Here is a 24,553-nt window from a genome sequence, read left to right on the forward strand (position 1 = left end):
AAAAAGTCAGAAAATCACAGAAAATTATTTGGGTAACTGATTATGGTCATATGGTCCTGTTGACTCTTACATAGAGTCTCCAGTACTGGTGTTTAGAGAGGAATAAGATCCACTCACTATCTGTCTGTCAGACTCTTAAAGTCGTTTTTAAACACTAGGATAGTAATGTCACAGAGGCAGAGGATTCCACATTTTATTTGGTACAGTATAAGTTCACATCAGGGATTTGGGATCAGAACAAAGTCACACCCATGTGTATGTACAACATTACACATATTTTGGTTTATTTGTTAAAAGATCATTCAGCACTACAGTTTGCTGTAGAATCACAAACACTGGCACAGACACACACATACAAATTCTCCCTCTAGCTCTCTGATTCCCTCTCTTTCTCCCACACACACACACACACACTCTCTGACAAAAGTAATTCAACTTATTGATGGTATCGACGACACATTATCTGCCAACGTGATGCTTGTCTTGCTTTTCATGTGTGGGTATATGTGGATTTCCTCCACGTCATCCCTCAAATGTTGACATCACGTTGGAATGTCAGCATATTGTCTAGTGTTTGTTGAAGTGTGTGTGTGTGTGTGTGTGTCAATATGATCATATCTGTGTTTGTATGTGTGTGTGTGCTGTGTCAGTGTTCGCGTTGTTCTGTGAGAGGTCAGCTGTGGACACATGAGTATCTGCTCTCACACTTAAAGCACGTCTTGACCTAAAAAGGTCATGGTCAACATTTGATAACCTCCTCCTCCTCCTCCTCCTCCTATCTCATCATCTTTACTGCTTTCACAGCTTTTTTCCTAAAATGGCGTCATTTCTCAAGTTTTACGAAGTACATTTCCGTTGTTAGGACCCTGTCACATGAACCCCCAGATGTCTGAGGGTCGTCTGGGAAAAATCACCCTTTTCTGTGTTCTCGCATGCAGCTCACTCTCAAATCAATCATAGTTATTTGATATGTAGCTCATAATTTAGCAATTAATTAAATTAACCAATCAACAAACAAACTGGCCGATTGATCAATCAATCAATCAAACAATCAATCAAATAGATGTCTGCTCCGTGTAAATTAGTCACAGATCCTGCTGTTCAGATGTGTTGTGTTGAGAATATTTACAGTGAGAAACTCATCATACAGCAAACACTGAATCTTACAATATCATGATTCTCACATCAGATTGTGCCAAAAGTCACAAACATGAGGTCACAAAAAAAACCCAACCTGCACAAATGGGTGTGCATCTTTTGCAACATCGGATGACCCAGAGGGGTGGAGTTATCCACTGTCCCAGAGGCCACCCTTGCCAGCATAGCCAATTCATTGTCATGCTGTAGACCTGTGAAGGTCTTACTGTAAGGTTGCCTTGCCACATGTCGGCTGCAGACGTGGGTTGACGTAGCGTTTGTTTTTAATACTTAAGGTGCGCTGGATTTAAATGCTTAGCACAGAAGAAGTGACTGAAGACTCTCAAAAGTGCATGAGTGCTAACTATTTCAACCCAGGTCTGTTGCAATGACTTTAATCACGTCTTTAACTTTTCTATTCATCATCAGATGGAACAGCACGATCAATTCAGCATGTCTAACACTGTGTTGGTGTCTTAGCATACGATGTAAGAGACAGTCAGTTTCACTAGTCAGAAACACACAGATGTAGTCATTAGAGTCTAAAACTAAAAAATAAAATAAAATAAAACACTAAGAAACACACAGATCTAGAAAAATAGCCTAAAAATATAGTAAAAATCTATGTAACAATGTGCTTGACTTCAGAGAATCCAGCTGCAATCCAAAACACTATTTTTTGGGCTGTTTTGGACTTTCAGTGTCACTCTAAGGCCTTCCCACTCCCCATGGCTGGTACATTGCTGTTCAATAATGCGTCTTCTCTTTTCCCTCGCTTATGAAGGAACCTGCAGTGCTGGCAACTGATTGCTGGAGAATTATGACTTGTGCATTGAGACAAAACTTCCAAATACCGGATCATAGCTATAAATTAAAAGCTATAAATTAAAAATTCATACAAACTGCCCTCAAAAGGCACAGGGTGACACTCAAAGATCCAAAACGTCAGTCAGTCAGACTATCGCTGTCTAAATGTGCTTTAGTGTTTGTATATACACGGAAGGGAATGCTATCTTTTTGGTTGGGCATTGGCATTGGTGTCCATGTTTCTTTACAAGAGGGGTCCTTTGTGGCTCTCTGTATGTCCTTTCAGTCCCGCTCAGAGCAGCTTCCTCTGTGACTGTTGACTGCTTACCCCTTTATTTCGGCTCCTGATGGACCTTTTGTGTAGCCTGTTACTGGTGGCGCCGGCTGACGGGAGAAGAGACACAAATTGATGACATCATCTAGCCATGAATGGCCGAAAGACATATAAATTACACCAGCAGTGAGTGGTGTGAATAAAAAAAACCCATTTCAAAAGCTGCCATGGGCTCTTGCTGTATTTAATGTTGAAATTTCAGCTCTAGTATACAGTGTGTGTACCAAATATTAGGACTGCCTCACTAATACTGATACTAATACACTATACTAATATTAATACTAATACGAATACACTAATACTAATTGTTTTGCTTTCTTTTCTTCCTCCCCTTCATAGTTAAAGTGCATTAAAAACGCAATAATGGATCAAAATTTAATCTGGATTCACCTGATTTATTTCATGGAGAGAGCAGATGTTCCTAATATTTAGTTATTTATTAGCTATTTAGATATTTTGCCCACTTGGCCTAATATTTTGATTGTTCTACTAGAATGAGCTTTCTTACACACTGTTTTTTTTTTTTTTTTTTTTTTTACAATACAAACATTTTAAAAATATGGATAGAAAATCCAGTATTTCTCTTCAAACTGACCTTCTATACACTCCACTTGCGGCTCCTCCCACTGTCCGTTTGGCATACAGCGTATGACAGGTAGGTGGCGCTGTGTGTAGCCTGCGTCACACTGGTAGCGGACGATAGAGTTGGCGGGGTAGTGCTCTCTGCTGCCGCCCATCAGCCTGGCGTGTTCCACATCAGGAGGCGTTTGGCACATGACTGACGGAGAAGACAGATAGAAACAGAAATAATAAATAAACAATCAGCCACTTTGGTAATCCACATTAATTCTATGAACCCTGACCCTTGACCCTACCAGGTCCGCTCTTGCAGGTGAAGGGCAGGTGGTAGTTGCAGGGCACGTCGTTCCACTGTCCGCCCTCGTGCCAAATCATCACCACACAGTCCTCCCCGGAGTTGAAGTAGTTGTCTGGCTGGTTGGGCCTCCAGTTCTCAAAGGCCTGAGCAGATCACAATTGATTTTAGAAGAAGAATAAAGACGATCAATGAATGAGTGTGATCGATTTCAGGTGACGTAAAGCTTCTTTTGGCATATACAGCGGTAGAGGCACCACTTAATGCATTTATCTTGCAACTATTCTGCGTTAGCACTACAAATAAATAAAACAAATAAAACTAAATAGTACCACATGAAAGCAAAAGTAGATAGTTGTTAAGCAAGTATGTAAATTAAAAAGGGACAATTCTACAATGACTGCATCTGTAGAGCCAGAAAAATTATGAAACATTAGGTTTAGTTTAGTTTAGTTTAGTTTAGTTTAGTTTAGTACCTGTACTCCTGATTACATAACTGAAAAGTCTATCAATTCCCAACCAGACTCACCAGCGGACTGCCATCTGTCCAGCGGAACTCATTCTGCATTTCTCTGTCGTTGAGTCCAATCCACTGGTAGTCCTGAGCATTGGCTGCCATGCAAAGAGAAAGAGAGAGGATCTTTGAAACAAATGAAAAGTCATCCCCCTATTGAGCCCCTTAGGCCAGTAATTAACAAGATGTATAATCCCTCCAAGTTTCATCAACGTCAGACACGTGGTTTGAAATTTTGACCTTTAACTGTAACGTCCCCATCAGGCCAATCAGTACAGATTTGAATGCATCGCGTCAGTATAGATTTGTACGCAAATTTCGGGTAAATCGGGTTTATGGTGTAAGAGTTAGAGCCTTTCAAAATTAGAAATTTTGACATTTAATTATAGCGCCCTCATTAAGCCAATTAGTGTCAAATGCCAATTAGTGGTGTTTTTAAACACCAGAACACAGTGACAAAATGCATCGTCCCTCTAAGTTTCGTCAAAATCAGACCAGTGATGTAGCAGTTATGGCCTTTCAAATTTCGAAATTTTGCCCTGTAATTATAGCGCCCCCACCAGGCCAATCAGTGTATTTCTTTTTACAACAGCAGTACCCCCCACCCCAACCCCTTAAGTTACATTTCTTCGTAATATTGCAAGCCAATATTAAAATATATGCAGAGAGACTTGGTATGTGATTTGTCACAAGATACATGCGTGTGAGCATGCACACACATTCAAACGCCTTTGCCTTCGATCATCCACCCACCCACCCACCCACACACACACACACACACACACACACACACACACACACACACACAGCAGGCTACTCACAGTTGACAAACTGCTGCTCCTCCTGGGAGGTGATGCTGACCAGGTGGGCGTTGAGCTCCCGGCAGCGCAGCTCGGCCTCGGACCAGGTGTCCCTCTCCGCAAAGTGGAGGTAACAGCTGCCCATGAACTCCAACCAGCCCTCCGCACAGCCCTCCACCGCTGCACACACACACACACACACACACACACACATACAGTATATACACATAGAATGGACAATGGTGAGACCAATTTTTTCTAACTCATAGTAGTTGTAGTTTTGAATTGATTTATATTCTACCTTCCTAGGTAGAAAAAAAATTAGCTTACAGAAAGACTTAATTTCCAAGAGCTATATATTCAAACATTACCTCAAGCTCATCATTCAATATCTCTGGAACTATAGAGGATCCAGTCTGTTAAGATGACATCATTTTACCTACCATCCTTCAGCTATTATTTTTTAATTGTTTTAATTTTGTGCTGTCAATTTGCAAGATTAGGTGTCACTTTTCAAAAGATTGTGGGTATCTAATTTTGGAACGAAACTTCTCATATTTACCGGTCTATCAACAAATCGAGTTAGACTGCAACACCGCTACTATCCTGCATGAAAAGCCACATGCTGTGTGTTGTGGTGGGACGGTGACTCACGTGTTGTGCAGTCTTCTCCTGTGAAGCCGTGAGGACACTGACACACAGCGAGCTCATCCTGCACAGAGCAGGATCCTGCACCACAGGGGTTTGGATCACAGGGGTCCGAGGAGGCTGCAGGCAGAGAGAAAGAGGTGGGGGGAGTTCATTTAATGAGTGTTTTTGTATTCACCGTTAATCAGTGGTGCTGTATCATCATGACAAACCAGAGAACTAAGACTTTAATCAGTGATGGCATACTGATGTGGTAAGTAAGTACCACATGTCACCTTCTTCCCACCCCTGCTACTACCTGTCTAAAAAAAAATCTTCTATATCCTCTTATTCTATTTATTTTCCCCACACTTTGCTCTTACGTTATCATTCTATAGTCACAGGAATATTGTAAAGGCACTAAGGACATTTTTGGTTTTGTAATTTGTGGTGATATAGGAATCTAAGCTCATTGTAAGTCACTCTGGATAGGAACGTCATGTAAATGATGTTTAGCCTGGAGCTGCTTCATTGATGGTGAATGGGAGAATGACCTTTGGATTTATATGGTATTTGTTTGACTTTTCTACTCTTATTTCACTCAATTTGTTTTATTTTAGAATGCCAAACCAGATGTTTTTAGATGCAAACCAGAGTTGAACCAGACAATATATCCTTATCCCCAGAAAATAATCTTAGCTACGGTGAAAATCACATTTTCCATGCTTGCTGGTTAATTTTCAATGGAGGTGTAGATTAGTTTGAAACTAAGGAGTGGAACATATCACTCTTTTGATTTTAAACAGCTTTATTATATTTAGTAATATACACTGTCTTAGGGTCTGGCTATCAGATATTATAATCTTGAAATTCAACAGCATAATCTCTTTAAAAGCCCTGCAAATAATGAGCATGGTGAGTTTTGTTGCCATAGGATAGAATATGATATCAGCGTGTTTAACATCTAACATCTAAATCACATACCATCCACTACTGCAGGCGGCTCCACAACAGCAGGGGTCGCTAGTGAGACAGAAGGTGCTGTGGTTGGGCTTGTGTAAGCCGCTGCCGCAGCTGTTACATAGATCTCCTCTGTAGGCCCTGCTCGTCCTTCCTGTTCCGGCTCCACCTCCAGCTCCTCCTCAAGACCTGACTGGCCGAGGCTGGCAATGTATTCTGGGTAAGTGAGTGTTGTTCCAGGGGGCAGGGCTACAGAAAGCCCCTCAGAGGTCGGTTCTCCGTGAGGGGCTCCACTGCCTGAGGAATACTGGAATCGGTCCAAGGTGCTGCTGGATTCACCGTGGATCCCTGAACCACTTCCCTCCCCGCTCACCTCCACCACCCCCCGGCCCTGCTCAGGGTGACGGACCGATGGCCGCACGGTCACCTCCATCATCTCATCGTCGGTTAGGTAGATGACGTCGCCGCGAGGTTGGAACGTGTCCCCGGAGGCAGAGCCGCTGCCTGACACACCGGACGGAAAACCACTGGGAAAGCCGCTGGGGAATCCTGATCCAAAGGGACGATAGCCGGACACCTCCTGCTCACCGGAGGGTTTGTCTGTTAGGTCAACGAGACCGTGGTCGACAAACGAGACGCCGGGAAATCCTGAACCAGAGGCGCTGCTACTACCGTCCCTACTGATGAAACCACTGGTCCCTGACCCAGACATACCTGATCCCGAGAAAGCCCCACTGCTATCGATGCCTCCTTGGCTAAACTCCTGCTCAGTGGGTCTCTGGTGGGTTTTAGACAGATCCACCATCTCCCTATCCACCATAATGATAAATGAGTCCTCACCACTACCACTAGCACTTCCACTGGCAGAGCCTAATCCTGAGGGCAAGCCACTGAAGCCAGGGTGTTGTCCATCCACCCCCTCCCCAGATCCAGAAGCGCTAGCCCCAGACCCAAGTTCTCCATGAGGGTAGGTGACGGCACTCCCCTCCCCTGCCTCCTGGGGACCTCCAGAGGCAGATCCCTCTCTGGACAGGACGTCCCCACCACTGCTGAAGGTGACCTGGAAGCCTGATCCAGAGGAATCAACATCGGTACCGGACACCCCTGATACGTCCCCACTGGGACCTTCCATGACGCCACTACCGCTGGCTGAGTGCTCATCTGGACCAGAGCCATCCACAGGGACTGGAGGTAAAATGGGGCTTACTGGGGGAGCACAGTCAGAAAATGGACAAGAATCAGAATTAGCATGATTTTGGTCACTTTACCACAGAAAAAATATGCATTAAAAGCAACAACACCTCTATAATAGCAAAACCACAGTCTTCACACAGTTCATTCACACAGTTCTAAGATCTAGAAACAATTTCCATTTGTCTGTCTTACCAGTGGGAGCGACTTGGTCAGTTGAGACGGTTGTCTTGTTGATAACTTCCTCCACCACCACCACAGTTATATTCACACTGGTTTCATTTTCAGTGTAAACTACAGGAGTTTCAGCTGAAGAAACACAAAACAAGATAAGAGCATTGTCAATCTTCCAATAAGGACCTGTGTTTTTAGAAATGTGTATTTACAACAATAAACTACCCAAGAGAACAGTTTTCATTCACACAGTCGTCTAGAAACCAAATCTAGAAACCATTTCCATGAAGCTGTCTCACCAGTAGGAGCGACTTGGTCAGTTTTGATGATTGTCTTGTTGATAAATTCCTCCAGCAGTGTCGTCAAATCCACGCTGGTTTCATTTTCAACATGAACAACAGGAGTTTCAGCTGAAGAAACACAAAACCAGATAGTAGAATTGTCAAGACAGACAAAGTCTTCAGAATTATGTAGTGTAATTCAGATGGAAATTTATTGTCAGCTAGTGTCTTAGTGATTACAGAGACTGTCCCAACAGATGGTCACAGGTTTGATTCCCTCAACAGCCAGTGTGTGTACATTAACAGCCATGCATCCTGGTGTGTCCTGCAGCAAGGCACTGAAACCCCCACCTGCTCATTCATTGTAAGAAAATGTATTTCAACTTTGCACGTTGGCGGCCCCAAATGGCAGTGAGAGGTAACTGACAAATTTGAACTTCCAATTCCCAGAAATCATGTAACATGTCGTCAGTAAACTATGATCGCTTTATACCAAAGACATGAGAGAGGCAAAAGATCTTATGTTTATGAGTCCAGCTTTCTTTCGACAAAGTACTCGCTTGCTGCTGTTTAGGGAACAGTTTGTAATTAGCAAGTTTCAATTCGTCACTTCTTGTGGGCAGAGAAGTGTCCATACCCAACACCAAAATTTCCTTCGGGCAAATCAGCCAAATCTAGAGCATTTTGATTAGGGGGGATGGGACACTCTTCTCTATTGCAGCCCCACTTTATGGTTTTGGCTGAGATGGGTGTATTTTTACATAAAAATCTTGCCTTGTGCAGCTTTAAATTATAAATCTAATCACACCTATCCCTTCCCTACCTCTGAAACAGTAGGCGTCGTAGCGCGAGTGCTCGTCAGGGAAGCCAGTCTGGTTGGGGTAGGCGTAGATGATGTGCACCCCCGTCCGGCCCCCTCCGCAGTGGGACCTGGGGCTGGTGATGGGGTAGCGGACGCTGCGGTCCTTCAGCCAGCCCGGACGGCACTTGTCCAGGCCTTGGTTCCAGGCGGCGTACAGCTGTGCGGTGGTGGCCAGGGTGGTGTTGAGTTTCTGACAGTGCTGCACGGCCTCCTCGAAGGAGAAGCTGTCGTAGTCGCTGGTGAAAAAGACCTCGCCTGGGAGAAGGACAGAGGCGTTTAGAAGAGGAGCACTCCACTGATGTGTTGTGCACAGATTAATGAGTTCAAATGTATGAGAATTTAAATAGAAACGATTGGATAGACGATATGTGGTTCACGATGCAACCACGATACGATGTAATAAATAAAAGTTCAGTGGCTAATCAAGTGATGAATGAAGTATGACTTGATTTCTGTTCATTTCTGAGCCAGTACTGAATAACTCCTCTTTCTCCCTACTTCTTGTTGATAACCTACCATTTCAGCTTGTCATGTGAACTCTTGTAACTTGACAATAAATGTAAATTCAGGTCATTTGAATGCCTCAGGCTGTGAGTGTGTTCATGCTCCTCACCTCCGAGGCGGTCCACGTAACAGAAGACATCGTAGCGTTCGCTGGCCGGTCTCAGGCCGTAGGATCTGACCCCTGGGAGATGTTCCAGGTTTCCTGCACAGTTGTCTCTGGGCGACACAATGGGGTACCTGGGCATGGAGCAGGACGTTGGTATGTTAAGGCTTTGACATAATGTCCCTCCAAAAATATGAACTTTTTCTGCCCAGTGTTGTAGGAACTTGCAGTTTTGATCAGCTGCAAATTTACAACAGGAAATCTCCCACTTTTTAAAAAAAAAAAACGAAGAATAAAAGACGAATCGTCTTTAAAATTATTCAATATTATTTTGTCATTATTATTATTAAATTGCAATTTTACTGCAATAAATAGCTTATTCCAAGAATATCAATTTTTTAGTAAAAGGCCAATATCAGCCTGACATATGGGCAAATGGATATATAGACCTTTCAATTGTTCAATTCGGGGATTTCGGATTAAATTGGGATCCATTTTTTTCTTGAAAAAATTACATCCAAAGTTAGAATAGAAATTACATACAAAGTTATTACATATTTTTCAGAATTTAAAAAAAAATATTTTGCTAACATGGTGTGGATATCCTCGCGTTATCCTCGCTTCAAAGAGCCATGAAAAGCTGGAATGCTAAGCTAAGTATGGTTAGCGATTTTTTATTTTTACAAAGCCCATCAGAATCCACCTCAACAAATAAAGAAATGCATAATAGAAGTAAAAATAATTATTATTAGCGTTGCACATAGTCAAAGGCAATCATTTTACACCTTTATTCATTCTCACGTTACACTAAAAGAGGGCGGGACCCGGAATCCCTTATTTGGGCTGAAAAATGATGTCACGCTTGAGAGGACAGCTGGTCTCACCTGACGGTCTGGTCGCGGAGCCAGCCGGCGTCACAGTGGTGCAGGCCTTTCTCATAGGCGGCCTGCAGCTGCTGGGGGCTGGCGATGACCGCTCCGATACTCTGACAGGCCAGCTGGGCCTCCAGGAAGGTCAGGGAGTACCGGCCGGCGATGGCCCGGTAGTGGAACACCACACCTGGGGAGAAAAGAGGAGGAGGAGGAGGAGGAGGAGGAGGGGGGGGGGGGGGGGGGGGGAGGCAAGGGGAGAGAGAGAGAGGGAGAAGGGAGGAGGAGGAAGGAAAAGGAAGGAAATGAAGAAGGACAGGAGGAGGAACAGGGAGAGGGAAGAAGACAAGAGGAGAGAGCAGGAGAAGGGAGGAGGAGGAAGGAAAAGGAAGGAAATGAAGAAGGACAGGAGGAGGAACAGGGAGAGGGAAGAAGACAAGAGGAGAGAGCAGGAGAAGGGAGGAGGAGGAAGGAAAAGGAAGGAAATGAAGAAGGAAAGAAGGAGGAGGAGCAGGGAGAGGGAGGAAGACAGGGGGAGAGAGCGGGAGAAGGGAGGAGGAGGAAGGAAAAGGAAGGAAATTAAGAAGGAAAGGAGGAGGAGCAGGGAGAGGGAGGAAGACAAGGGGGAGAGAGAGGGAGAAGGGAGGAGGAGGAAGGAAAAGGAAGGAAATGAAGAAGGAAAGGAGGAGGAGCAGGGAGAGGGAGGAAGACAAGGGGAGAGAGCGGGAGAAGGGAGGAGGAGGAAGGAAAAGGAAGAAAATGAAAAAGGAAAGGAGGAGGAGCAGGGAGAGGGAGGAAGACAAGGGGAGAGAGAGAGAGGGAGAAGGGAGGAGGAGGAAGGAAAATGAAGGAAATGAAGAAAGAAAGGAGGAGGAGCAGGGAGAGGGAGGAAGACGGGGGAGAGAGAGAGGGAGAAGGGAGGAGGAGGGCAGAAAATGAAGGAAATGAGGAAGGAAAGATGGAGGAGTAGGGAGAGGGAGGAAGACAGGGGGGAGAGAGAGGGAGAAGGGAGGAGGAGGAAGGAAAAGGAAGGAAATGAGAAAGGGTGAAGGATAGATGGTAGGAAGGAAGGAAGGAAGGAAGGAAAAGAAAGGGAGGAGGGAATGGGAGAGAGAAGAGAAGGATATAGAGAAAGAACAAACGTTAAATAAAGAGAGGAATATTGTAAAAGATGGAACGATGGCTTGATTTATTACCCATCTATCCCTGCTGGACTTGATAACGACCGTAAAAGATGATCAAAAAGATGATTCTGAATTAGGCGAGCTAATTCAGTATCATCTTTTCATTTACATACTAAAACATACTTTTATAGACTTGCTTTTATGTAATTTCCTTTTTGATCTTGCTCTGTTTAATCTTGTGTTGGTTCTCAAGTCTTTTTGTAACCTCATTTTATTTTACAGGGTTATTCATTTATTTTCCTTTTAAACTACTTTCTCTTTGTGTGCCCTGTTCCCTATCTCTCCTATTATGCATTTTACTATTCTTGTCTTTTTGCCTTCCTGTACTGTTCCTGCACCTTGTAAACTCATTTCATATCATTCGAATAAGGATTATATATAACCTAAAGTCTTTGTCGATTGAGAAGGTGCAGTATCTATTTTTTTTACCATTTTATTTTATTTATTTAACCTTTATTTTACCAGGTAGTCCCATTGAGAACAAAGTTCTCTTTTACAAGGGAGACCAGGCCAAGGGGAAGCACAAATAATAAAAACATTTAAACACAAACAGCACACAAGTGACAAAGATAACACAATGAAATTTAAAACATGAAATAAACATAAAACCTGCAAAGTAACACATCATTTTGTGTGATAAATAAATGACAATCTAAAATACCCTGTAGTATCAATCTGTAATATGGATATAATTACATCGAGTAAATAATCAACCTACCTGTAGCAGCCATGGCAGTATCCATGTCCGTCACGCTGGGTGGGCGGGGCAGGGGGGCGAGGGTGGCCACCTCTCCGTGGGCCTCCTCGCCCTTGGGTGTGGTGGTGAGGCGGGGGCCCGCCGGCCCGGGGGTTATGGGTATGATGTCTGGGAAGGGCGTGGTCAGCGAAGGCACGACACCCGCATCCTCTCCAGCTGTTTGGGAGACAAGATGGCATGATTGCTTTATGTGAAATAGAAAAGGTGGGAAACTGTATAATGCGTTTCAAGCTTGGCGCTCTTCCTCAGGCAGCATCCATGGATGCTGAAGAGACAGAGAGACCAATTTCTCCACCGACAGCAGCCTCAATAGACCAGAATGCAATGCAGCCACAAGACATGTTGTGTTTTGAGTAAGGGGTGTTTCCTCGCTTTCCTGCTCTTCTAATGCTATTGCTATCGCTATTCCTTCCTCCACCGACATGTATAACCTGCAGCTGAATGCCACAAGTTCATGCCCGTTCTCAACCGACAGGCATTCTGGGAAATGTAGGAAAACAGTAACTGAAGGAAATGTAGACGAGGCAGGTTGAGGGAAAGTGGGAAATAACAAAATAACTGCTGGAATGAATTAAACATCACAGATTGATGATATGCAACAGTTAAAGTATCAGAGGTTGGATTTTCCCCTTAAGTCCCCCTGATGGATTCACCTTGGAAGCAGACAGCGTCGTAGCGAGAGTCTGGGTAGGGGTATCCGGTCTGGTTGGGGAACAGGTAGACGGTTCTCACTCCCAGAAGCCCCCCTCCACACTGAGGCCTGGCGATGTTGATGGGGTAGCGCACACTCCTGTCTGCCAGCCAGCCGGCGTTACACACGTCCATGCCGGACTTCCAGGCCAGATAAAGCTCTCCGGTGGTGGCGAGCCGGGCGCCCAGCTTGGTACACTGGTCTCCTGCTTCGTAGAAGCTGAACTTCTCCACGGACATGGAGTAGAAGACTCTGCCTGGGAGGAGAGAGCAGGGAGGGAGCGAGACACGACAGACACAGTGAGAGTAGATACTAATGTTTCTGTCCACCAGACACATAGCAGGGTTTCACTGATATATGGGTGATATTGGGTTGACATTGGACTTTTATTAAATATTGGATATCAACCAGTCATGTCGTCCACCAGTGATATGATGGAGGTTCCTCCCTGATCGCAGCCATGTTACGGTAGAGTTTCCTCTACTGTTACGGTAAATGGTGGGGTTGGTCAAGCAGCTTTATAAAGCTGCTGACCCATCTAAAACAATTTCATCAGTCTGGGTTTCAGTGGAGAGTTTTAGTGTCACATTGTATCTAAATGCTATTTCGAAGGCTTTTCCACACTGGCAACAATAAAATCTGGGGGCAAACACTAAATTCTTTTATTGTTTGGCATCAATACAAACATATTGGTATTGGTATCAGCCTTCAAAACCCATATCAGTCAAACCCTAACATTGTGCAGCCCAAAATCTATGAGCCACTTTCACTTTTTGTCTTCGAAACTTTTAGAATAACATAGGACCTTCAAATGATGGTTGGTTACCTGCCAAAGTTGCTGCTAAAGTAGACAAACCTACCAGTCTAAATTTTCTTACTTTTAGCTGGTGGCTGGTGATAACTTCCCACCTGAATAATTTGGTTCTACAATAAGATGAAATCAAATAGCATTTGGAAGAAGTTTCCACAGTTTTTTTCCCCCAGGTCTGTTGTTTCTCAGTGTAAAGAAATACCTGTCATCTTCTCAGCAAAGCAGTACACATCGTAGGTCTCGTTGACGTCTCTCACTCCATAGGTTCTCACTCCGGGGAACTCCTCCTTGTCTCCAAAGCAACCATCCCGCGGCTCATGGATGGGATACCTTGAGGGGAAGAAAGAGATGTCAATCAATAGATGGACTTACATGATAGGTCAGTATGAAAATCGGTTCTTTTACTGTGTGTAGTATCATCAGACCTTCAATGGTTTTCTATTATATCTGTTAACAACTTGCCTTCTGCCTCAAGGTTCTGTGATTATTTATGATGATAAAGCAAAACCTTAAAGGAAATGTCGTTGGAAATGCAAAGTCTCTTCTTTGACTTCTGAAGACTTCTGAACCTGAATTGGCAAACTTTTAGTCTTTACTAGCCCCTTGTTTTCCAGGCTTTCCAATATTGCATGGCGTTTGAAAATAATAGTCAAGACTGACTCCTACCTAACGGTCTGATCAGACAGCCATCCAGCGTCACACTGGTGGTATCCGTCATCGTAAGCCGCCTGGAGCTGAGCTGGAGTGGCGATGGAGGCGCTGTTCTGGACACAGGCTGCCTTGGCCTTCTCAAACGTCAGGGTGTAGCGGGTGGAGATGGCTCTGTAGTGAAACACAATACCTGGGAGAAAGAGAGATACAGAACTGTAATGTTTGCATGAAATACCTTTCTAGTCCTTAAGCACTCTGGCAAAACTCTGCTTGCTTGCTACTGTAGAGTGTGTGCATAACTAAAGCATTGTCAGTGAGGAAAATGTAGGAGATAATGAGGTAAATATTGAACTTTTGGACCCACAGTGCAATCGTTTGGCTACAAAACACTTGGGTTAAGCTGCATAAGCTTTTTGGAGGAATTTGATGGACATTTTCTGCTTTTTTTGGAGCCCCATTAACTTCAATGGTGTGGAAGAAGGCTGAGATGGAACTACGAAGACTAACTTGCTGTGTGTTTGATGGTCTGACATGGGGGTGAGTATATATTTTTGGTGTGAACTATTCCTTTAATCTATTTTGATCTTGAAGTGGTTATCCATAACATTATTCATTCACTTAAATAAATAAAATGAGTTGAGCTGATGTTCCTGTGGCGTACCCTGAACCTGGATGTCCACAGAGTCGTAGTTGTCCTCGATGCCGTGCATCACCTCGCAGCGGTAGGTGCCTGAATCCTTGGACCTCAGCTCTGTCATCTCCAGGGTGGCGTCGGTGGGCACCAGCGGGTAGTTGACCATGGTCACCCTGTCCAGATACTCTGTCTCCACGTGAACTTTGCCCTCTGACGCCACCAGGATCAGGGTGACCTTCTGCTTGGTGACGTAGGTCCATTTGATGCGGTGGGAGAGCGGGGCGACGGTCGGGGCTCCGGGGTCGTTGACGGTGTTGTCCTGGAAGTAGCACGGCACCACCACCTTGCTGCCCAGCAGCGGGCGGAGGGGCATCTCCACTGGGATGCTGACGCTCAACGTGCCATCTAAGTCTGGAGTGAGGACAAGTAGAGGTGAGTTTGTTAGCGGGCTTATTTGTTATATATATATGATAGCAGAATATATCAGCAGGTTGTTCAATGGATGCTTTGGCCAAATCAATCAGGGTCTTGTGAGCTGTGCTTTGTGGCACAGACTTCTTGATAAAGATCTATGAAATTGACTTCAAGGAACCCAAAAACCTCCTTAACACATGACTACAAGATCATCTTTGTGTAAAAAAAAAAAAAAAAGAAATTAACAGCAATAATGAGATAGAGTAATGCTTCTTGTCTCATTGACACACGTGTATTTTTGAAATGATACAATGGGGTTTTCATAGGTTTCAAGTGTGGATGTAATTTTCCACAGTCAGTGGAGGACTTACCATCATGGTCTTCAAATGATATCGTTGCGGTGATGAAGGGCAGGAACACACACAGTAGAAGAAGGGGTGTCATCGTTACCTGGAGACCAGAAAATATCCAAAACCGTCAACACTGGAATCAACTTAGTGTGAATTACACAGACTCTATTCTATGACGGGGCAGCCTCACACAAAATGACATAAGGGACAGACGGAGCTTGAACCCATTGGAAGTCCTTTTCATGTTTTCCAGACATACTATACCAATATATTAGAGTGATATTTGGCCTTTTCAAGTCTGACCTTGCCAACTGACCACAAGTATGCCAAAATCAACACAGCCAAAGAATACATAGAGTAAGTATAAGGCAGAAAGTGTATTAAAGTATAGAAGCTATAAGTATATAACTTATTTTTAATAGAAATGAGTGAACAGTGAAATAAATGTCAGAAAGCGGTCTGAATGAGTGGTTTGATTTTTTAACTAGAGTTCTCTAACTCTGTAAGGCACTTTGTTTCTTCTTAACTCCTGTAAGCCTACATTCATATTCCATGTTATTCAGGATACACAGTGCATTTGGTGTGCAGGGTTATTACGTCACCACCGTTGGCTTAAATGGAAATAGGACGTCAAGAGTCTCTAATGTCGTTTGGAAATACCATACATGCTCACTGAGGAATGAAAGCCCCTCTGTCTGTTGGCACAGGAAATGTCTTTAGTGCTAAAATAGGTTCACAGGCAGAGGGAGAAGTATGATTCATTCATCTCGAATGCTTTTCCATTTGTTAAAAACTAATGAAGACGGGAAATATGAAATGAGGAGTTTTTTCCAGCTTACTAAGATAACGGTCCTTTCACAGTCTGCTGTACTATAAAGTGTGTGTGTCTGGCTGTTTGGGTGTGCAGTATACATGTCTGCATAAAAGAAACGTATACGCCTCTCTCTTTTTCTCTCTCTCTCTTTCTGTCTGTATATATTTATACATGCATGGAAATACAATCTGCCGCTGTCAAACTGTTTTCAATCTCACCACAACACACAAGTTGCCACCAATGTTTACTGCTAGGATAAGACAGAATTGCCAATATATTGGGCCAATATTGGCCTTTTATTTCATATATAGGATATTGGCCAATCAGTGTCATCCACCTCCAAAGCGATGGAGGTTCCTCTCTGACTACGGCTACATAAAAACAGTCTGTAAAATTTTTTTTCTTTGCACATTTAATTTATTCTTTTTTTTGCTGTATTTCAATATGTTTTCTGTAAATGAATGCTTCATTTAAACCTTAAACCAATTTCAATTATATGGATTTCAATGGAGAGTTTTGGAGTCCCATGGTTTTAATGCAGTTTCAGAGGCTTTTCCACCCTGCTAAGAGTAAAATCCTGGGGGAATATTATGCATCTTTTCAGATTTCAGAAACATGTTGAATATCGGCACAAACTATCTGCAATCAGCAGCTTCAATCCAAAAATATCAGTATTGGTATCCGCCTTCAAAAACCCATATCGGTCGAACCCTAGTTACCACAGTGCTTATTTTCTCTCAACTTTCCACAGCTGTGACGTACGGCACAGTCAACATACGGTAGCGCTGCGAGCCCCAACTGTGCCCTCATTGTGCTGCGTTCACAAGCCCCCGGACAGGCTGCAAAACCCACCCAGCCCCTTCCAACCGGCCCAATAAACTGAAGCACACAGTCGAAGTGTGATCGCAGCACTCGACCTGAGGTCGGCCAGGCGAGTGAGAGGCCAAAGGAGAAATCCAACGGTTTTTTCAAGTTTAAAGGTGAAGGGTTGTGGCGTATTACACCGTCATGTGACTCAGCAGAAACAACAGCTGTCGGCTGCTGAGACCGGCTGCTGGCATGTGCAGCACACACCAACACACTCTGAGAGAAACGCATGACAGTTTGAGACAAAATCATATGATACGTTTATGTGTGTGTGTGTACAGTATGTGAATGTGCATGATATGTGTATGTGTGTGTATGTATGCATGTGTGTGTGTGTGTAAGTCTCTGTGTATGTGTATGTGTATGTATCTCTGTGTGTGTGTGTGTGTGTGTGTGTGTGAGAGAGAGAGAGAGCATTCTCTGAGTTCCACAAACCCAGGACATAGCAGGACTAATATTTGCCCTGCTGTCTAAGATCTGTCCGGGAGAGGATCTTGGCCCAGTTTGTGAAGAAACACAAAATTCCACACAAATATAGATCGAAGAAAAAATCCACTCTTGGATACTCTCACACTGTTATATAACATCAGTCTGTGATCAGTGCATTCCAGGAGTTATTTTGTGATGAAGTGCTTTGTCAGTACCTTTTTGTTGTACCCACTTTCCCTCAACCTGCCTCGTCTACTTCTGCTTCAGTAAGTGATTTCCTACATTTCCCAGAATGCCTTTTAGACAACTCCCAGAGAACTTGCCTGGACTTGTTGCATTCAGCTGTTGGTTATACTTCTAGGTAGAGAGCAACAGTGATAGCATAGTAGGAGCAAGAGACTGTTTTTCCAGCCGAGAAAAAGTGTCCCCTGTATCAAAATGCAACATGTCTTGTGGCTGCATTGCATTCTGGTCTATTGAGGCTACTGTTGGTGGAGAAATTGGTCTCTCTTCCTCTTCTACGATGGATTCCTCCCTGTATGACTGTTGAACGTCGGTCCTAAACGGCGGCTCTAGAAAGAAGCCCTCGCTCTTTGATTCTGATGGACTGACACCAAAACCTGATGTTTACTGTTGATGTTTTAGTTAACTGAAACATTTTCTGCATTGTAGCTACATTGTAGCTGCACTGGAAATGTAACAGTTTCATGTCATGTTGTCTACATTTGGCCAGTTATCCATGGGAATAAGAAAAATACAAAATGCAAGGTACGTCGCCAAAAGCTGTTTTTAAACAGTGTTAAAGTGTTTTAGGGTGGATTTTTCCTTTAACACCCCTGCAAGCATGGGTAGATATAGGTTATATACCTATAGCTGAAAAAAAATAATTAGGAAAAGGTGATTCATTGGTTCTAGAGTTTCAGACAGGATGTGTTTTTACCCATATAAATAACTTCTCGCATTTATAGTTGAAATCACTCTTCTGTTACAGGAAATTAAAGTGGTCATACAGGGCCAAATCTCACAGTCAAGGTGGGCTTCCCAATAATGGATAAAGACAGCTATAGCCAGCCAGCAATCAAACTGCACCCACAACCTCACAATGCATAGACACAGAGAGAACGCCAGCGAAAACCTTTGCCCATTTCTCCAACCGGCCAACCAAAACCTCCTCCTCCTTATTGCTCACTATCCGATCATTGAGCGGATCCACGGCTCTCTTTAAATGCATCATTTAAACCGTGGCCACTTCATAATGTGCACTAGCATTGTGAGCAAGCCAAGCCAGGCCGGGTCAAGCCAATCAGCCCCCTCTCCACAGTGTGCCCATTCAGTCGGTGGGGTAGCTGCCGCTCCCCCGTTCAGGCGCTGTGGTATGTTCCACTCCCAGTTGAGGCGAAGGGCCATAAGGCCTCGGTCTGTTCCAGCGATGGATGGGGGCAGGGCCTCGAGAGGGCGACCCAGCCAAGGTAAACACAGGGCGGGCATCCAGGGGAGGCTCCCCACCCCCCCGGCCCACCACCCACCCACTCTCCTCCAACCCTCCGGAGACCCTCGGCACCAGAACAGACTCGACATTGATACGCGTACACACACTCGCACACAGACACACACTCACATCACCAAGGGAATGTGTGGGAGCGCACGTCCGATGCCCCTGGTAAAGAAAATGTATGGGAATGTGTGTACATATGTTGGTAGTGACACATACTGTAAGGCCTGTGTTTGAGAACACACACAGACTGTTGTACAGTAAGATGGGTGGAGGAGCTAAACTCATATCCACAGGTGCTCAGAGGTGCATTAGCACATGCCTGCATGCTCTGCAGTGTACGATTAAAGACATACTTGTGCCGCATGCACACATTATTTGATTAAATGAATGAAACAAATGCACATACACGCTCATGTACACACACATACACATTCTGTGCAGTTACACTGTCTGGAATAAGACAGTATCCGAACTCTCAAAAATGAGTTTTTAAATTTACAGATTAAACTAAATTAAGAATGAAAACTAAAGACATTTGCTTCACCTAATGCCTTGTCAAATGTTTTTTTTTCGTTTTTTTTCTGACACTTGAAAACTACAATTCCCACATGTGCTCACACAGCCTGCATGGCTTCACTATAACACACAGTCATACTCTCAACACTAAATTTGTATATTACAGGAAATAACATATAAATTCTTCAAGTCAAGTCCTCTCACCGAGGAGATGTAGCCATCGCTTAACTCCCATTTTTTATTGCATGTACTGTGTAAAACAGTGCACTTCTACAGTCGCTCCACCCCTAAGATGACTGAGAATTGAATGAAAATTCAAATTTTCTTCACTTTCCCAATAAGATTTCCACAGACATGCAGACAGGTCTGGCAACTGATCATTTGAGAGTTTATGTGACACTATACCTATTCATTTCTACTGAACAGCAGTGAGAGTGCAACCTCTGATACTGGGATATTAATCATGCTGAACTCTATCATACTGACAGGCAGGTACAAGTAACGCTGTTGTACATTTGCTCTGTACATTTTAGTGTCTGACTCTACATTGTGCCTATGGTCTACATAATGATTTAATATGATAGATGATGAAATATATCGTACCGCAATGGATACTGACATTAACTTCTGGATGGAGATCTTGTACTAAGACTTGATGAGTTTAGACATTGAGTAAATTTAATACTTCAGTCATGTTATGCAGTTTCATACAAACCACCCTCCACACAGAGAAGAGTACAAATACAATGATCATTCATATTCCTTACATACTTATAATCATCACATGCCCTAAAATCCCAATTCAGAAACATCATAAATGTCACTGTGGACATAATAATAATAGCAACTACATTTGTATAATTTCTTTACAAAGCTGTGAAGTGCTGTAAATGTAAAGGAACAAAACAAACACCAGCAAACACTCAGTTATTATAAAATCAAGACTTAAACACTGCTGACTCCATGAACACCAATAGCTGACTAAAGCCAACTCAGCAAAACTCAGAAACCATACTGGACTCTGAGCAAATAAATCTACAATACTCCTACAGCATAATGAACACAAAAAAACAAATTATCAGTTAACTCCAAGTTTAAAATCCCATTGTAGTCTCATCTCATATGTCCTTTCCTATGTGAGCCACAATTACAGTGAACTTCCCGGGGTGCAGCACTGATCGATGCTGAAAACGAAACTTCAAACGTTTACCTTAGGTTTGACATCTGAGTACCTCAAACCAATACCTGTCCCCTCAAGCTGAGGACGAAGCGTCAAAGCATCCCTAAAACCCCTTTACAGTATTCCTCGTCAGAGCAGAGCACGGACTCCGGTGGTAAGTTGTAAACGTACCGTTGATGCTGCAAAGCTCCCAGTTGCCAGCGACTCCAACCTGCCAGCCAAATCGCTGTGTCTGGGCTCTGACCAGGGGCCTCCGCTCCTGTGTGTGTAGGAGAGCAGAAAGAAGCTTTATTCAAACCCTACCACAAGTTTAGACGTTGGAAAGAGAGAGAGAGAGAGAGAGATGGAGAGAGAGGGAGGGAGGAGGGAGAAAGAGAGAGAGAGGGGCAATGTGATGTCTCCTGCCAGTTGGTGAGGTCATACAAAACATCAAAGTTGAAGCACAGAATCAGACAAAACCCCAATTAGTTACCATGGGCGACACTTTAAATGTCAGATTCTCCCAGTGTTTCTGCCGGTATCAATCAAATTGAAAGCTTGAAGCTACACACAAGTCAGGATAATAAATAGACCATAAAAGCAATAGATGGATTTTGTTACAAAATCTACACAGGCAAGGCAAGGCAAGTTTATTTATATAGCACATTTCATACACAACGGCAATTCAAAGTGCTTTACATAAATAAAAGAAAAATAAAGACATAGGTAAAAAGATAAAAAGATAAAGAAAAGTCAAAGTGCATTAAAATCACATTTAAAAGAAAATATAAAAGATAAAAAAACGGTTTTTAATATAATGACTAATTCATCACCTGATTTGGCATTGGCAGAACCGTTAAAAAAAGTGTGATTCAGCTTCATAAAATGATCTACTGTTTTCTAAAATATGGGCTGTTATTGTATATATCTTAACATCTTAATGTACAGTAGAATAAAAGCGACCCAAAAGTCTCAGATAGCCTTGAAACAGCATGGTGGATGTGTCTGAGGTGAAAAACACACGTGAGAGGTGCTTGTGACACACACACACACACACACACACACACACACACACACTATACACACAGTGTGCCTTTGCTCTGGCCTACTAACAGGGAGCTGTAAGTCATATATTCTGGAGCTGCTGCATCCCACCTCTATGACTGTACTGTATATCAGGATGACACACCGAGCCTCGACACGCCGCCACATGGCTGACGCGTCAACATGCTCCGGAGCTGATGTATCACCGCACTCCGCCGCCGCTGGTTGACGCCATTTTCTTTTGATCCTAGGACCAAAACGGATTCATGCCTTGCTAGTTGAATTGTGAGTTATGGCAGTCAGTCAGGTGTGTGCCAGGTGCTCATCTTACAGTTTGGATTTCAGACACACTTCTGTCCAACGGCATGGATCCTGCTAGGGTTTTTAGACCGCTATGCTGTCAGATCCTCAGACCCTGATAGAGTATAACGGTACATCGCATTTATATTGACGAAGATGACTGTAAACTACATCCCATGCTGCCTGAAAGCATGTATATTCATATAGTGACAGTGTGTAGTCCGCTGTCTCTCATATGTCTTGCACTCTGTTGTCATGTCCCTGTGTCAGCATGCACTGCTTACTATGGAAACTGTTCATGTGACAAATTACTGTGTTTTTATTGTACTTGTCGAATAAAGTGATTCTGGTTCTGGTCTGTTTCTGAGCTCGCTTGGCCTCGTTGATAATCTTGAATCTATATTTATTCTCCATTGTTTTGGATTTCCAATAGCTTTGTAACAGGCATTCTCAGTAAATGCAGCATTTTTGACATTAGCAAGCTATCTACCTGGTCAGCTGTGAAATATAAGTTGCAGAGTGAATTTTCATATACAGGTGGCAGACATCATGCACTTGGCAATGTTCCACATGGAGATATAACACTGTGTTATATCTCCATGATGTTCTACCTGTATAGTTCTATTCTATTCTATTCTATTCTATTCTATTCTATTCTATTCTATTCTGTTCTTCCTGATATATACAGTCAAGCGAGAGAGAGAGAGAAGTCACCAGAGAGAGAAAGCTTTAGCTGATTCTGAATTTTGAACTCATATAGCACATCATACATACAGTAACCAATTGAGCTACCGCAGCCATCCACAAGGAACTATATTTATGCCTTCATGGTGAAATCTGGGAGTTAGATGATAAATGATGCTGTGTTGAAGGAAAGGTGTATGTGAAAGCAGTTTTTGCGCATGTTAGAGGCAGAATATGAATCACAGCCTAGACAGCACACAGCATACAGTAGAAAGGCATGCAAATCCATCTTCATAAGGTCAGAGAATGTGAAATATATGTTGACTATTTCTGGTCAAAGATCTCAAGAAGGGTAGAAATGTGTTTGTATCCGTGTGTATGCGTGTGCACGTGTGCCTGAGCTCGTGTGGATGCAGGGTAGATGGTTAAAGGGCAAAAATCATGAAGTGTGTGTGTGTGTGTGTGTGTGTGTGTGTGCCTGTGTGTGTGTACATATGTCTGCCACTGTGTCTATGTGTGTTCAGTTCAAAGTTAAACAAGCGAACGTCGGTCTGAGGTTAAGGAAAGGCGTGTCCCGCTCTGTATCCAGGCCCCGTTCGTCTCCCTCCATCCTCCATTCAGAGGTGTAAATACTGGCTGTGTTCTCCTCCCTGACGCACACTCGCCATCTGCATCCTCAAAGGAAAATTTATTAAAAGCCAATTTGCTCTAATTCCGTTCTTATTTGCAGATCCAGGATCTCCACGGTGTTTGCTCGGCAGCTGCTCACGAGAGAAATAGCAACACCGGGTTTACCCGCCGTCACTCATGTCTGTCAGATGTTGACTGGTGTGACATCAAAGGACAACACAGTAAATAAGATACCTGCACGTTTTACACTAGTAGTCAAAAGTTTGGACACACCTGATTGAATGTACTACGTTTTTCATTGTCTTGATGCCATTTTGATCTAAAGGCTTATGCTTCAATGCTTGAAATTTGTTTCTTAGACAAATATAAATAGTGAAGTTGATTCCTATGTGTGAATTTCTTTCCAAAGCCTTTGCCTTTCCATCAAGGCAAAGGACGGCTACTTTAAAGAATCTAAAATATAAGATAGTTTTGATTTGTTTAACACTTTTTTGGTCACTGCATAATTCCATTTGTGTTATTTCATAGTTTTGATGTCTTTACTATTATTCTAAAATGTGGAAAATAGTTCAAATAAAGAAAATGTGTGTGTCCAAACCCTTGATTGGTAGTGATGACATCCTGTCACCTACAAAAAAAAAAAAAACAGTTATTCACATTTATTCAATAGCCTTATTTTTTTTAACTTCTATTTATGGGAAAATTTGCCTGGCAACACTTCCACACACTCTCTCACATTCATACAGTTACATGGGAGCTGTCCAGCACAACCACAGTCATGTTTACTGTCACATGTTAGCAAATGATCAGCTCCACTGGGAGGTTGAGGTTAAGCATCTTAATCAAAGGCACTTTGACAGTAATTGTTGAGGAAGAGGGCCAATATTGTCCCATCAGGTCTGGGGACTCCAAATGGCAAACTTCGAGTCACAAGCAATAAGCCTCTCTGACCTTTAGGCTTCCAACATCCTGCATTTTAATGTCACTTCCCTTCCAAGTGTACAAAACCATGCAACATCATGTGCAGTTGCTTACTTCCAAAACTGCACAAGTCATAAATCCAAGAGCTGGCGAGCAAATACACCA

The 24,553-nt window shown here is 43.2% G+C and overlaps 1 protein-coding gene across 1 annotated transcript; it reads right to left on the minus strand.

The window, feature by feature from the left end:
• Window positions 1-185: 185 nt before the first annotated feature.
• acanb (aggrecan b) lies at window positions 186-21,057 on the minus strand. Its single transcript, XM_071922308.2, has 19 exons — window positions 21,002-21,057; window positions 15,551-15,629; window positions 14,793-15,176; window positions 14,147-14,321; window positions 13,683-13,810; window positions 12,632-12,925; window positions 11,940-12,134; window positions 10,053-10,227; window positions 9,175-9,302; window positions 8,523-8,816; window positions 7,718-7,828; window positions 7,440-7,553; window positions 6,078-7,259; window positions 5,121-5,234; window positions 4,488-4,646; window positions 3,682-3,764; window positions 3,154-3,298; window positions 2,874-3,056; window positions 186-2,328 (listed from the first exon to the last, which is right to left on the minus strand). The coding sequence occupies exons 2-19, from the start codon at window positions 15,621-15,623 to the stop codon at window positions 2,237-2,239; spliced, it is 4,029 nt and encodes a 1,342-aa protein (XP_071778409.2). The 5' UTR covers window positions 15,624-15,629; window positions 21,002-21,057; the 3' UTR covers window positions 186-2,236.
• Between the last annotated feature and the right edge of the window lie 3,496 nt (window positions 21,058-24,553).

This window comes from Centroberyx gerrardi, chromosome 4 (genome assembly GCF_048128805.1).
Source record: "Centroberyx gerrardi isolate f3 chromosome 4, fCenGer3.hap1.cur.20231027, whole genome shotgun sequence".
Lineage (NCBI taxonomy): Eukaryota > Metazoa > Chordata > Actinopteri > Beryciformes > Berycidae > Centroberyx > Centroberyx gerrardi.

Coding starts and splice junctions, on each gene's coding strand:
- acanb (XM_071922308.2), bottom strand. CDS start 15,623: ATGACACCCCTTCTTCTACTGTGTGTGTTCCTGCCCTTCATCACCGCA. Junction 14,322..14,792: donor TGTGGACATCCAGGTTCAGG/GTACGCCACAGG, acceptor TCTTTCTCCCAG/GTATTGTGTTTCACTACAGA. Junction 5,235..6,077: donor GCCGCCTGCAGTAGTGGATG/GTATGTGATTTA, acceptor CTCTGCCTGCAG/CCTCCTCGGACCCCTGTGAT.